The sequence below is a fragment of the Oryctolagus cuniculus genome, chromosome 6 (genome assembly GCF_051225735.1).
Source record: "Oryctolagus cuniculus isolate XC-2025 breed Fujian yellow rabbit chromosome 6, ASM5122573v1, whole genome shotgun sequence".
NCBI classification, from domain to species: Eukaryota; Metazoa; Chordata; class Mammalia; order Lagomorpha; family Leporidae; genus Oryctolagus; species Oryctolagus cuniculus.
The window spans coordinates 10325690-10339959 of record NC_142872.1 but is presented as its reverse complement, the minus strand read 5'-3'; the positions used below and the strand labels follow the sequence as shown (position 1 = coordinate 10339959).

The 14270-nt window shown below is 45.3% G+C and overlaps 1 protein-coding gene and 1 non-coding gene across 19 annotated transcripts in view; one reads left to right on the top strand and one right to left on the bottom strand.

The window, feature by feature from the left end:
* DMXL1 (Dmx like 1) overlaps positions 1-7187 on the bottom strand; it is a 180923-nt gene extending 173736 nt beyond the window's left edge. For 14 of the 15 annotated variants that reach the window (XR_016235167.1, XR_016235168.1, XR_016235169.1 and 11 more), the window contains exon 1: positions 6721-7187. Coding sequence is in view for 9 of the 15 variants with exons in the window: in XM_089334832.1 (XP_089190958.1) it covers positions 6721-6807 (87 nt within the window). In the remaining 6 variants the exon portion in view is untranslated. The remainder of the gene's footprint in view (positions 1-6720) is intronic. The other variant, XM_089334834.1, reaches the window with a different exon arrangement.
* Positions 7188-7382: 195 nt separating this feature from the next.
* Positions 7383-14270, top strand: part of LOC108176450 (uncharacterized) — a 47313-nt gene continuing 40425 nt past the window's right edge. For 2 of the 4 annotated variants that reach the window (XR_016235182.1, XR_011389657.2), the window contains exon 1: positions 7383-7775. This is a non-coding gene — a transcript (uncharacterized LOC108176450). The remainder of the gene's footprint in view (positions 7776-14270) is intronic. The other 2 variants (XR_016235184.1, XR_016235183.1) reach the window with 2 other exon arrangements.

The following is a 14270-nucleotide window of genomic DNA, read 5'->3' as shown; positions in this document are numbered from 1 at the left end:
GCGGGTAAGGCCACAATCTGCAGTGTCAGCATTCCATATGGGTGCCAGTTCCAGTGCCAGCTGCTCCACTTCTGATCCAGCTCTCTGCTATGGCCTGGGAACGCAGTAGAAGATGACCCAAGTCCTTGAGCCCCTGCACCTGTGTGGAGACCTGGAAGGAGCTCCTGGCTCCTTGTTTCAGATCTGCTTAGCTCCTGCCATAGCGACCATCTGGGGAGTGAACCAGTGGATGAAAGACACTCTCTCTCTCTCTCTCTCTCTCTCTCTCTGCCTCTACCTCTGTAACTCTGCCTTTCAAATAAATAAATCTTAAAAAAAAAAAAAAGGCTGATTATGAATTTAAAATAATTCAACTACCACTAAATTCTAAAAGAGAAATAATTCACCCTACTTGATTTTAAATAAAAATCTAAGATGTAATATAATATACACTACTTCTAAATCAAACTCTAAAGTTAGGTGGGGGGCCGGTACTGTGGTACAGCGGATTCAAGTCCTGGCGTGAAGTGCCGGCATCCCATATGAGCGCCATTTCTAGTTCTGGCTGCTCCATTTCCAATCCAGCTCTTTGTTATGGCCTGGGAAAGCAGTAGAAGATGGCCCAAGTCCTTGGGTCCCTGCACCCACGTTGGGGACCTGGAAGAGGCTCCTGGCTTCGGATTGGCATAGCTCTGGTCACTGCAGCAATTTGGGGAGTGAATAAGCAGATGGAAGACCTCTCTCTCTGTCTATACCTCTCTCTAACTCTTTCAAATAAAGATATATCTTTTAAAAAATAATAGGTGGATAGATTTTTCTAAAATAACTATTTACAGAAATTTATTTCAAGGTGCCCTGAATACATAATGTAGAAGGTTATGAAAGCAACATGAACAGCACTGGCTTATCAAATAAACTGTCATGCAATATCCATATATTTTCATTGGTACACCAGTTGCTTCTATCGAAGGACCCACTATCAGAACAATGGATTATTAACCAGTGAAAACTGGCAAATACTGTTAGGCACACATGACATTTAGTTTATTAACACTGAGACTAAACAGGATGCATAGGAAGAACAGAGTCAACTGTGTGCTATAAGACATATAACTAAAACATGATTTTTAACTAAACACCAAAGGCTATTACAATCTGTATCCTAACTTGGAAACTCTGTGATTTCCATTAGAAACCCAGATTTCCTTTTCACTGACGTTTTGTTTTAACCAACCATATCAGATTAATATTCTGATTTCATTCTGGTGTATGTTGTGGTTAAATGACTTAGGTATGGAAAATTGTAATTATCTATGATATGCTTATTCTCTTTTTAAAAATGTAATATTGAGAACCAATATTATTTAAATGTTCAAGGGTATTTTAAAACTACGAAACATTGATATTTCTAAGTTCAATTTAGTACTTTCAATGGCTTCAAAACCTCCAGACATCTTTCTCTTTCTCCAGTGGGGACAGTAGCAAAGTTTCCCCTCCTGTATTCACCTCACATGCTCCATTCTAAAAAAAAAAAAAAAAAAAAAGCCTTGCCATCCTCCTAATATAACAATCACATTGCCACCAGTGAAGGCTCCCCTCAAGTGATCAAAACATCAAAAAAGATGTGTACCATCCAGAAAAAAGAGAATGCTTATTCAGCCCCCTTATCTCTTAACAAACACCCACAGAGCTGCAGGCTTTTGACTTCTATCTAATGTGGGTCCCCTCATCTAGTGACACCGAGTTGTCTAACACTAAGACCTGTAACTAGAGCTCTAACAGATTTTGCTATCCCTCTTAATAGCTAAAGTGTTTAAAATACATATCAGAGAAAGGAGTCCCAGATAACCACACAATACTGCCATCTCTTAGAAATCCTTTCTGGCCGGCGCCGTGACTCACTAGGCTAATCCTCCGCCTTGCGGCGCCGGCACACCGGGTTCTAGTCCCGGTCGGGGCGCCGGATTCTGTCCCGGTTGCCCCTCTTCCAGGCCAGCTCTCTGCTGTGGCCCAGGAGTGCAGTGGAGGATGGCCCAAGTGCTTGGGCCCTGCACCCCATGGGAGACCAGGAGAAGCACCTGGCTCCTGCCTTCGGATCAGCGCTGTGCACTGGCCGTGGCGGCCATTGGAGGGTAAACCAATGGCAAAGGAAGACCTTTCTCTCTCTCTCTCTCTCTCTCTCTCTCACTGTCCACTCTGTCAAAAAAAAAGAAAAAAAAAAAAAAAAAAGAAATCCTTTCTAAGGGGCCGGTGCTGTGGCTCAATAGGCTAATCCTCCACCTACAGCGCCGGCACACCAGGTTCTAGTCCTGGTCGGGCACCAGATTCTGTCCCGGTTGCTCCTCTTCCAGTCCAGCTCTCTGCTGTGGCCCAGGAGGGCAGTGGAGGATGGCCCAAGTCCTTGGGCCCTGCACCTGCATGGGAGACCAGGAGAAGCACCTGGCTCCTGCCTTTGGATCAGCATGGTGCACCGGCCGCAACGTGCAGGCCCTGGCGGCCACTGGAAGGTGAACCAATGGTAAAGGAAGACCTTTCTCTCTGTCTCTCTCTCTCTCACTGTCCACTCTGCCTGTCAAAAAAAAAAAAAAAAAAAGGAAAAAAGAAAAGAAAAGAAAAGAAATCCTTTCCCCGGGGCCGGTGCTGTGGCGCAGCAGGTTAATGCCCTGGCCTGAAGTGCTGGCATCCCATATGGGTGCTGGTTCTAGTCCCGGCTGCTCCACTTCCGATCCAGATCTCTGCTATGGCCTGGGAAAGCAGTGGAAGATGGTTCAAGTCCCTGGGCCCCTGCATCCACGTGGAGACATGGAAGAAGCACCTGGCTCCTAGCTTTGGATCTGTGCAGCTCCAGCCGTTGCGGCCATCTGGTGAGTGAACCAGAGGATGGAAGATCTCTCCCTCTGTCTCTACCTTTCTATGTAACTGTCTTTCAAATAAATAAAATACATCCTTAAAAAAAATTCTTTCCATTTCATTCAAAACAGTTTCCATCTCATTCAAAACACAATTTCAACAGTAGAGGATGGATAAATTACAAAAGAAAAAAAATCTATAATGTTATCAGTATACACAAAAATATTAGGAAATTTAGATTCTAATTAACTGTGCTTTTTAATTTGTCCTTTATAACCAGAATAATTATAATTACAACAGTTGTCAACAATCAGGCCCAGATGGTACAAATAGTTTCACTCTAACATTGGTAGGTAGAAAATTAACAAAGAAAGGAGTGAAGAAAGCATTCCAACAAACAAGAGAAAAAAAAATTTTGCTTTAAGCATACCTGAAGCACTCTCTGGTTGTTCACCTAACACTGATGAAATGTTTAAAGAAACTTTAATAGAAATATTTTATTTGGATTCAAATCTAAATTATTTAAGCTGCTTAAAGTATTACCTATACTGCAGTAGGTTTCCTTAAAAAATTTCTATCAATCCATTCAACCAGTATTTTTTTTTTAAGATTTATTTATTTATTTGAAAGAGCTACAGAGAGGCAGAGGCAGAGACAGAGAGAGGTCTTCCATCTGCTGGTTCACTCCCCAGATAGCTGCAAGGGCTGGAGCTGGGCTGATCCAAAGCCCAGCTTTGGATTCTTCAGGTCTCTCATGCGGGGGCAGGGGCCCAAGCACTTGGGCCATCTTCTACTACTGTCCCAGGCCATGACAGAGAGCTGGATGGGAAAAGGAGCAGCCAGGACTCGAACCGGTGCCCATAAGGGATGCTGCACCGCAGGTGATGGCTCTACCTGCTGCACCACAACATTGGCCTCCCAACCAGTATTTATTAATTTTTAGCATCAGGAATCAAAATGAATATAATCTTAATGTTACAAAACAGCACTGAAAGAGTTTCATATGTGCTAAGACATGAGCTTAGAGTTAGCAGTTTGTCAACAACTCTAAGTACTACTGCAGTTCTCCCTTACAGATGAGAAAAAAACAGAACTCCAAAGACTGTAAAAGAATTTACCCATGCATAAACAATTAACTATAAGAGACCACGCGGAAATCAAATCCAGGTAATGACTGCACCATCAGGTAACATCACTTCCCCAATCACTGTTCTAGGTGCTCACAATGAAGCCAGAGAGAATGCACACTTACACAAGGGAAGACTGGCTAATGATATAATCAAAGTCCAAACAGAGCGCTTTGGAAGTCTAACAGACACCTACTAGAAGCTTTCTTACTGAGGGCAAAGTCAAAATAACTTGAGGCCAGTTTAAGTAGTAAAAATATATACTAATATCTATTAGTAACTGCATATTTTTACATCTCAAAAAATGAGAACTGGCATCAATTTCCTTTCCACTTGAAACCTATCAGACTTTCTGCAGAAAACAGGATCTGGTCTACCGTAATCTTTCAAAGCAAGAAAGGGAGTTATCTGAAAAAAAGCAAAGGGAGGATATACAAACATGGGGCTGTTTTATGAGATGGCAGAAATGTACCAGAAGGGGCAAAAATATTCTCCAAGGAGGAATATAAGAGGAGGATCTCACATCTCTACCTCAAGGAAAACTGTAACTGAGAGAGATCTTGTATTCATCACACCCTATCATTGATGTTTGCTGTCTTCCTATCAAATAGAGAAGTCGCAACCTAAAAAAGTTACAACTCAAGACGGAAACAATAGATTCTGTTCGCGGACATGAGACAAGGAAAAGGGACAATTTCAAGAGATAAACTTGGGGGCTGTGGCAAAGCTGGCTAAGCTGTGGCCTAGAGCGCTGACATCCCATATGAGTGCCAGTCCGAGTTCTGGCTGCTCTGCTTCCAATCCAGTTCCCTGGTAATGCGCCTGGGAGAGCAGCAGAAGATGGCCCAAGTGCTTGGGCCCCTGATGCCCACGTGGGAGACCCAGATAGATTCCCAGGCTCAAGGCTTTGGCCTGGCACAGCTTTGGCCATTGCAGCCAACTGGGAAGTGAAACAGCAGGTAAGAGATTTCTTTCTGTCTCTAACTCTGCCTTTCAAATAAATAAAATAAATCCTAAAAAAAACAAAAGAGATAAACTTAAAGTGTTATTTAAGTGTCCAGGAAACTGAAGGCAACCAACTTAATTCTACATTCAAGAGTCAGGAATGGATTATCTGCAGAGAAAATCCTTACTATGAATCCTTAAACTATTACCAAAATGAAGAGCTGGAATCTCATTATACTAAACCAAAAAAAAAAAAAAAAAATTAGCTTGTTTAGAGGAATGCTTCCAGAGGACTATGAGAAAGCTGCAGCAGACTTGGTGGGAGATAATTAAAGCCTGCTCTATGGAAATGGACTTAAAATACAGAACTGAACAACAAGCGACATGATGGTGTAGGATGACCATATAAACCTTGGCACATTAACTGACCTCTCCTTAAAAATAACACAGAGACGTTTTCCAAGGTTTTACAGAGGAATGCACCCAGGCATATAAATAAACCATCAAACTATACATGCTTTGAAGTTCACATCACTGGCTGACATAGATTCTGAGTGCCTTACTGAGGCAAGTTCTCTGAACTGACATTGGAGGCAGCACAGACATAACTTGAGAAGGTGACAGAGAATGTAACAATAATATTCCATAGCTTTCCACTTGGAAAACCTAATATTGTTTATTTGCCTCCTTTACACAAGCTGAGAGCAATTCCCAGCTGTAGGGAGGCTACAGTTGCCCTGTGCGAGGCACAGAGCTCAGTCATTTGCCTGTTAGGGCTAGGCAAACATTTAGGAGCAGAATCTTACCAGCTGCTAGTCTGGCCTGCAAACTCTGGTGCCTGTGAGTCCCTCTACAGGGGAGAGACAGCCTCCACTGCGAGCAAAGTGCTTGGCTGGCACAACTCTCCAATTCCAGCACTAAATGCCTACACCATGTTAGACGCGGAGTATTACAGCTGAGACTGACAAGGGCCATAAAAAAAAAAAAAAAAAAAGGCCAAGAGCAGAGAGGAAAACTGTGACACTCGAAGTCCAAGATGACTACACTTGGGAAAGCTGTTTCTTTTGTTTTACTTAAACGAAACTGAGTTTTACTTTTAGTTGCAGTTGAAGAAACAGCTACACAAGTTGCAGCCAAATTCCCCGGCACTATCAACTATGTTTTAAAGGGTGTCAGGTGCACTATCAACTATGTTTTAAAGGGTATCAGGTGCAATGGTCCCGGTTGGAAGCGCTTCTCAAAACTGTAGTGCAGGCATAAAACTCCGCCGGGCGGGGAGGCGGCCCGAGGGCTGCGGCATCTGTTGGCGGCCAGGACACAGCGAGTCGCTTCCAGGAACGCTCCGGCCCGGAATGCCCACTGCGAGGCAGAGGCGGGCAGCTGAGCTGGACAATCTAAAACCAATCCCGTGATCCAGGGCTGCGGGACTGGAAAGGGCGCTGGGACTTCTCGACGGAAAACACTTTCTCCTTCCAGTTACTCCTCGGTGAATCCCAAGTAGGAAAACAAAATTAGACGAAAAGCCGCGTTTTCCCCACGTCGCTCACTCAGCGCCAGCAACGGCTTTCAAGGACTCGCTTTGGCTTTGACTCCACTTTTGACCTTAACACGTGAAACCAGCCCCAGCCACGCCTAAATCTAACCTTTGGGGGCCCCGAAGCGGGGACACTCCAAAGCCGCCCCCCGCCCAGCCCGTTACTCAGCGAAGGCCGCCGGGGATCCGCGGCCGGGGCGAGCCCCCGCGATCGCAGCGCCGCGCCCGGCCCCGCGGTCCCAGGCCCGGCCGGGCCGCGGGCGCCTCCCGCGCTCCCGCACTCACCGTGAAGCGCTGGTCGCCGACGCTGCCCACGGAGAAGCAGTGGTCGCCGGGGTTCACGGCCCCCGTCAGCACCTGGTGCAGGTTCATGACGGCGCCTCAGACCCGCCGCGGCGCCCTCAGGGGCGGCGGCCGCTCTCCGGCAGCGATCCGAGCCGCTCCGCCGGGGCCCGCAGCGCATCCCGAGCCCCGGAGGGGGCGGGCCGGCCGAGCGCCGCGCTGCTGCGCGCACCTGTCACCGCCGCCGGCGCGGGCCCAGGTGCAGCCCCGAGGCCGCCCGGGGCCGAGCTCGGGCCGGGAGAGCCGCGCCGAGCGCACACCGCCTCCGGGCCCGGGTCCGAGGCCCCGACCGAGGACAGCGGCGCGCGCGCCCTCCCGCCCGACCTGTCCCTTCCCGGCGCCGGTGCCCGCCGCCGCCACGGTCCTCCGCAGCTCACGACGCGGCTCGGGGTCCCTGCTGCCGAAACATCGCGAGATTTCCCCCGCGAGCAGGACGGCTGTGGCAAAGGACTCACTTTTTAATCACAGCGCACATCTCTGCAAGTAAACCGTCCCCCCCCCCAAAAAAAACTTGTAAACTGGCCAATCCGGAGCGCCATTCCAGCCAGGGTTCCGCCCCATGCTGAGCGCAGACCAATCTCCGTGAGGCTTAGGAAGGAGCCCGCAGTGCGTTTGAGCGTTGGGTTCAAGGGGCCCAGCGGCAGCCTCGTGAACCTGGAATGAGATGCGGTTTATCTCAGGAGGGTGTAGACGACGGCTTCAGCTAACCGTTGGGCCGGGAAGTTTACGGCAGAGGAGCGCATTAGGCGCGGAGCCCCAGTTTGCTCGGCCCGGCCTGGACTACAAGTCCCAGCATGCACCGCGCCCGGGCGCCGCGGGCGACTCTGGGAGCGGCGGTCCCCGCCCGCTGCGCGGTCACTGCTAGCGAGACCGGGCGGTTCTGAAAGCCTGGCGTTCCTGACAGCCGAGTCGGACTGTGTGGGGACCCGGGTTTTGAGGTAATGCAGGTCCGAGGAGCGTAGGCGGCCTGCTCCCGGCGTGCTCCGACCCTACTGGCGGTGAGCAGAGACTATGTCTTTAATTGCTGCGTTCGTTTTCTGCGGCATACCCTTAAACAAAAAGACTTCAAACTGAAACTGGGTGAGAGGAATGCCGATAAGTGTTTCCCTTTGCTTTTCCGTTTCTGCCATATACGTTTATCTTGTAATAGAAGTTACTTTGGGGAAAAAGAAAGTTCTTGGACGAACTTAAAAGAAAATGAAATCCGATATTTATCCTAGTCTCTTCCTAAACATGAGGGATGGAGCCGTTTATACATTTAAAAAAAAAAAAAAACTTTGAGGTTTAACAGTTTTAAAATTTTTGTTATACCTCCTTCATTTCTTTTACTTACTTGACATGTTAAAGTGACTTTAGATTAATTTTATATTTTAGACCTTAAATCAGGACTGTTCATGTGGTTGTGTGAGTCCCACATAAATTCCGTGGCTGACTCCTAGTTTAATACATTCATGCACTTTATTCCGTCCGGTTTGAGAGAGGTGCGCGCACGCACACACACACACACACACACACACACACCCCATCCACTGGTTCCCTCCCCAAATGGCTGCCGTGCCCAGGGCTGGATGGGGGCCAAAGCCACGCTGGATCAGAAGCAGGTGCGCAATGTTGAAGCCAGCCACTCTGCTGTGAGGCAAGCATCTTAGCCGGTTCCTCAGCTGCCGGGCTAAATGCTGAAACTTCAGTGTTTGGTTTTGAAGGGCATGCGATGAGGCACAAAAAAATAAGTGACCTAGTAGTTGGAAAATAGGAGATCTGTCCCACTTCCCCCTTTTAAGTTTTATGTATTTATTTGAAAGGCTCTTAACAGAGACAGGGAGTTATCTTCCATCTGCTAGTTCACTCCCAAATTACTACAACAGAGCGGGAAGCACCATTTGGCTCTCCCAAGTGGATAGCAGGGGTCCAGGCACTTGGTCCATCTTCTGCTGCCTTCCCAGGCACATTTTCAAGGAGCAAGATTGGAAGCAGAGCAACTAGTTTGGAACTGGCACACACAGCTTAACCCGTTACCCCACAATACCAACCCCTGAGATCCATTCATGATTCTCGCATTAACTAGTTGTCTGACTTTGTAAAATGTTCAAGTTTTCCTTATTTGTAAAAGTAGAAAGTTTAACTTACCAAGAATATTTTGTCTGGAATTCTTTCTTTTTTTAAAAAAAATTATTTATTTGAAAGAGTTACAGAGAGAGGAGAGGTGGAGAGAGAGAGAGGTCTTCCATCCAATGGTTCACTCCGCAGTTGGCCTCAAGGGCCGGAGTTGTGCCGATCTGAAGCCAGGAGCCAGGAGCTTCCTCCGGGTCTCCCACATGGGTGCTGGGGCCCAAGGACCTGGGCCATCTTGTACTGCTTTCCCAGGCCATAGCAGAGCGCTGGATCAGGAGAGGAGCAGCTGGGACTAGAACCGATGCCCATATGGGATGCCAGTGCTTCAGGCCAGGGCGTTAACCCGCTGTGCAACAGTGCCAGCCCCTGGAATTATCATTTCTATAAATTGTGCATCTGTTAATTTTCCTTTAAGTTCCTTTAGCCTGTGAGTATGAACTTTTGAAACAGAGTTTGAACCCCACCCTAAGCACTCACTTGGACAGGTTACTTAATCTCTTTGTGCTTCAATTTGTTTTTCTGTAAAGTGAGCTTTGGACTTTCAGTCCAAATCGAATGTCTTGGCAGTGTTTGAGACCACTGCAGATTTCTGTGTCCATTCTAGTCTTGATCCAAAACTATAGAAATAAAATAACTAAATTTGGCCTGGGGATGCCTCCATACTCTGAGCCCCTAAGTAAGGAATTGCAACCTAACTTAGTACATAAACAGCACTTCTTATAACACAGAACAGATACTAACAGTTGAATACAAGGATAAAATTAACTAAGACCTGACTGATGTACACATAAAAGATTCTCTGAAAAAGCTGTCCCAGAGAGGTGGCCATAGCAAACCCCTTTGCCTGTATAAAAGAACAAAGTTGTAGCAGTTCATTTAAAGATCATCACTGATATTATTTTCAATTCTAGAATCAGAAAACACTATATTTCATGATCTTACGGAGTGAGTAAAAGAAGTTGGTTTTATAGACCAAAAAGTGACAATAAAGCAGAAACAAGCAAAAACCAGATTGGTCATTTCCAAAGTAGCTTTCCTTCAGGTTGCTTCTTTTGTGCAAGGCTTGAAGCAGAGGAAAATTTCATATAATGCCAGTAGAAACTGACCTGTTCAGGAAATGTGGCTGTTATCTCTCTATTTGTGATCTCTGACGAGGTCAGAAAAGCAGCTTCAGTTTGATGGCTAGAACTGTAGTATAAGTGACACCATTTTTATTTTAGGCCAGGCCTGCGCAAGAGCTTAGTCCAAAACAATGTCTTGTAATTGTCATCTAGCATCTCCAAACTGCTGTTCACATAGATCATCCCCTTAGTGTAGCAGAGCTGCTCAGTTCTAAACCCATTCCTGACTTAAGCAGGAACTTTCTGGAACTGACCTTATGAGAAGATTAGTAAGCTAAGAAGTTGGAGCGGGTAAAGGTGAATTGTGCATTTGTCTCATTCTGCCCTGCCTGTGCCCGGCCAGCAGGTCTAGAACCTCGTGCTGTCTGCCTCCAGGCTGCTCTCTCAGTGTCCAAAGATCACAGAGCCACCGCTGACACAGAAAGCCAGGAAAATTACTGGATCAAATTAATCCCTGAATTGAAAATGGATTGTATCTTTCAGGCTTTGAAGGCTTTGTACCTTATTTTTTTCCTTTAGTTTCTAAGAAATCAAGGAGGAAAAATGCCTCTTAAAAAGAGGAAGTCGTCTTTAAAAAATGAAATTCTGTGTATTTCCTATTATCACTAGCAGAAAGATCTCTTAAAAAACCCAAGTGGTAAGTGGTTTTGGGGACTGGCAGACCAAAGAGAAATTACGCTGTGCTCCCTGTTTGTCTTCAAGGGCAGAGGTAGTTTTATCGAAGTCACTGGGTAGTGACCGTGTAAATAAAAGCAAGCAGGGGCAGGTGTTTGGCGTGGTGATTAAGCTTCTGGTTGAGGTGCCTGTATCCCGTAATTGGAGTGTGGGAGTTTGAGTTCCATGGATTCCAGCTTCCTGCTAGTGTGCACCCTGGGAAGCAACCGCTGATGGCTCAAGTAATTGAGTTCCCGCTACCCACTTGAGAGCCCTGGATGAAGTTCTTGTGCTTCAGCCCAAGTGTGTGTGTGTTTGGGGGCAGGATGGGGAGCGAGGCTGTTGGAGACATTGGTGAAGTGAACCAGCAGATGGGAGCTCACACACACTCTGCCAAAATAATTAATAATTAGTTATAAAAGCCATAAAGCCACACTCTTGAGAGTCTTAAAAGTGAAAAAGGGCATATGAGTAGTCAGCACAGGAAAAGTAATCATTTCTTTTCCTCGATATCTGATTTCCTGAAATTTTTTATTCATTGCCTCCTCCCCTTTTCCAGCTCATGGGTCTAAGTCCCTCTCCCTCAAGTGGCTTCTCCACAGTCGCCACCAACAGAGGATTCAGTCTCCACTGTCAACACCCAGCAGATAAGAGAAGGTGCAGGAATCTCCAATGTCATAATTGCTGAATCAAGGGAAGTGTGTTGCTGGAATTTCACATTAGCATTCTGAAAATATTTTCTTAAAATATCACAAGGATCTCTGTGCAGCACAGGCACAGAAACTCTAGAAACTTGCCTGTACTGACAAAAACAACCTTGCCTATAGCAAAATACATCAGAAACAATGTGGATTGAATAGCCATTTGAGGGGGCCAGCACTGTGAAATGGGCACCAGTTTGTATCCAGGCTGCTCCACTTCTGATCCAGTTCCATGCTAATGGCCTGAAAAAAGCAGTGGAAGATGATCCAAGTGTTTAGGTCCCTGCAACCCACCACCCACATGGGAGCCTCTGAAGAAGCTTCTGGCTCCTGGCCTTGCTGGTCCCAGCGCTGGGCCAATGCAGCCGTTTGTGGAGTGAACCAGTGGATGGAAGATACCTCTGTGTGTGTGTCTGTGTGTGCCTGTGTCTGCCCATATTTCCCTCTCTCTGCGTAACTCTTTCAAAATAAATAAATATTTTTAAAAAATAGACATTTGAGCAATGAATTGGGAACCTAACCATAATTTTATAATAATGTTGCTATACACAAAATTAATTCCAATATTCCCTGAAACTTGGAGGTTGCTACTCTGTATGCTTGACTCAAATCGCATGCTCATCTGAAGGGTTTTCCAGCCACAGGAATCTAAAGAATAAATATTTCCTTTTTGTTTTTTAAAGATTTATTTATTTGAAAGCGTTACAGAGAGGCAGAGAGAGAGAGGTCTTCCATCACTGTTTCACTTCCCAAATGGCCACTCCCCAAATTGGCCAGAACTGGGCCAATCAGGAGCCAGGAGCCTCTTCCAGGTCTCCCATGTGGGTGCAGGGGCTCAAGGACTTGGGCCACCTTCTACTGCTTTCTCAGACCATAGCTTAGAGCTGGATCGGAAGTGGAACAGCTGGGACTCAAACCAGCCCCTGTATGAGATGTTGGCACTGCCAGCGGTGTCTTTCCCTGCTACGCCACAGCAATGGCCCCAAGGATGATTATTTCTTAAAGTTAATGTTCATTAAACACCACTCTACTCCTACACTATAATAGATATTTTCTCACTTAAACCTTAACGGTCCTATAAGGGTAGCATTTTTTTTTTTTTTTTTTGCAAATGAAGAAACCTAAGTTGGAAGATATTAAATAACTTGCCCTGGTACATTAGATCTCCATATCCTAACCACCCAAGAATTTGAACTCAGGGCTCTTAGGCTGCAAAGATTGTTTACGTGTTCTGCAAAGACCACTGAATCCCAAGGGAATACAGTCCCAACAAACTACTCCCTACCACCCACCACCCCCAAGCTGAAAAGTTTGAAGCGATCAGAGAGGTAAGTTGAAAAGGGGGATTAAAGTGGGAGAGAATAAAAATAAAGCTTGGCATGAAAAATCCAGAAAAGAAAACCTAGTAACTCTTGAAGAAAATTTCTTCTGGAAGCTCTGCATAGTAGTGTAATAACAGAAATTCCACTAAATGAGAACTCAAAGAGGACAAAATAATGAAAAGAAAAAGATTTCAGAACTAAAGAAACAAATCAAGAATATGATTTGACAACATGAACAGAATAAGAAATAGAACAGACATGGTTGAAAATGAAACTTCTGATGTTAAAGAAAATAATTATAAAACTGCAAGATGAGATAAAAACAAATGAAAAGTTTGAAACAGGAAGAGAAACAATAACTATGTTAGTCATGAATTTTAAACAAAAAGATCACCTGTTTTACAATTTTAAGGTTGGAGAGTAATTCTGGAAAAGTTTTTCGGAGAATTACTGGGGCCAGCTCTGTGGCATAGCTGGTAAAGCCACTGCCTGCAGTGCCAGCATCCCATATGGGCACCGGTTCAAGTCTTGGCTGCTTCACTTCTAATCCAGCTCTCTGCCATGGCCTGGGAAAGAGGCAGAAGATGGCCCAACTCCTTGGGCCCCTGCACCAGTGTGGGAGACCAGGAATTAGCTCCTAGCTCCTGGCTTTGGATCAGCCCAGCTCCTCCCATTGCAGCCATTGGGGGAGTGAACCAGTAGATAGAAACCTCTCTCTCTCTCTGCTTCTATCATTCTGTAACTTTGCCTTTCAAATAAATAAGTAAGTCTTTTAAAAATGTGAGTATGTTTATTATTAAAAAATCATAATGTGGAAGACAAGAAGCAGATAAAAGTAATTCAGATCTCTCCACACAAGAGTTAGTCACTCTTGGTATGTTGTTCTTTGTATATTACAAATATTTTTTATCAAAAAAGTGTAACTACTTTATGACCTATTTTTAAGCAACATTTTGTTGAGAACACCATTGTCTATAGTGGAACATACCTCTTTAGCCTCATTTAAGTGACTGTGGTATCCAGTGCATATATATATACCATACACTATACAAATAACCTCCTGTGGGTGTACACACTTGAAAGGTTTTTATTTTTTATGATTCTTGTTAAATACTTTCCCTTTACCTCTCAGAAAGGCAATTAACAGTTATTCTGTGTGGGTTGCCATTGCTCCATAACCCATTCTCCATCCCACTACCACTTAATTCTCCTATCAGACACATGACCATTAATAAAAATAACAGATCAGACATGCAGTATATTATATGTGTTTTCACAGTGAATGCAATCTTCATAGTGTAATTCCCATGTTACAGGTAAGGAAACAAACAGTTCAGGTAAAGATCAGTCATTTCCTAAAGCTCCAAGTCCGGTGCATCTGCAAGAGAGCACAGCCTTTAAACACTGGGCTCCATCTCCCCTCAGGTTCTTGGCCACTGTATTTGACTCAAGGATGAACCCTAGGATTTTTTGCTGCAGCTAGCAGGGGATTCTTGTCTTTTTCAAAGAATGAACCATTTTCCCTGACATAGATGGTGCCTGATAGTTTTAGGCAAGAATAAAAGAGAAGGAAGTAGAACTGA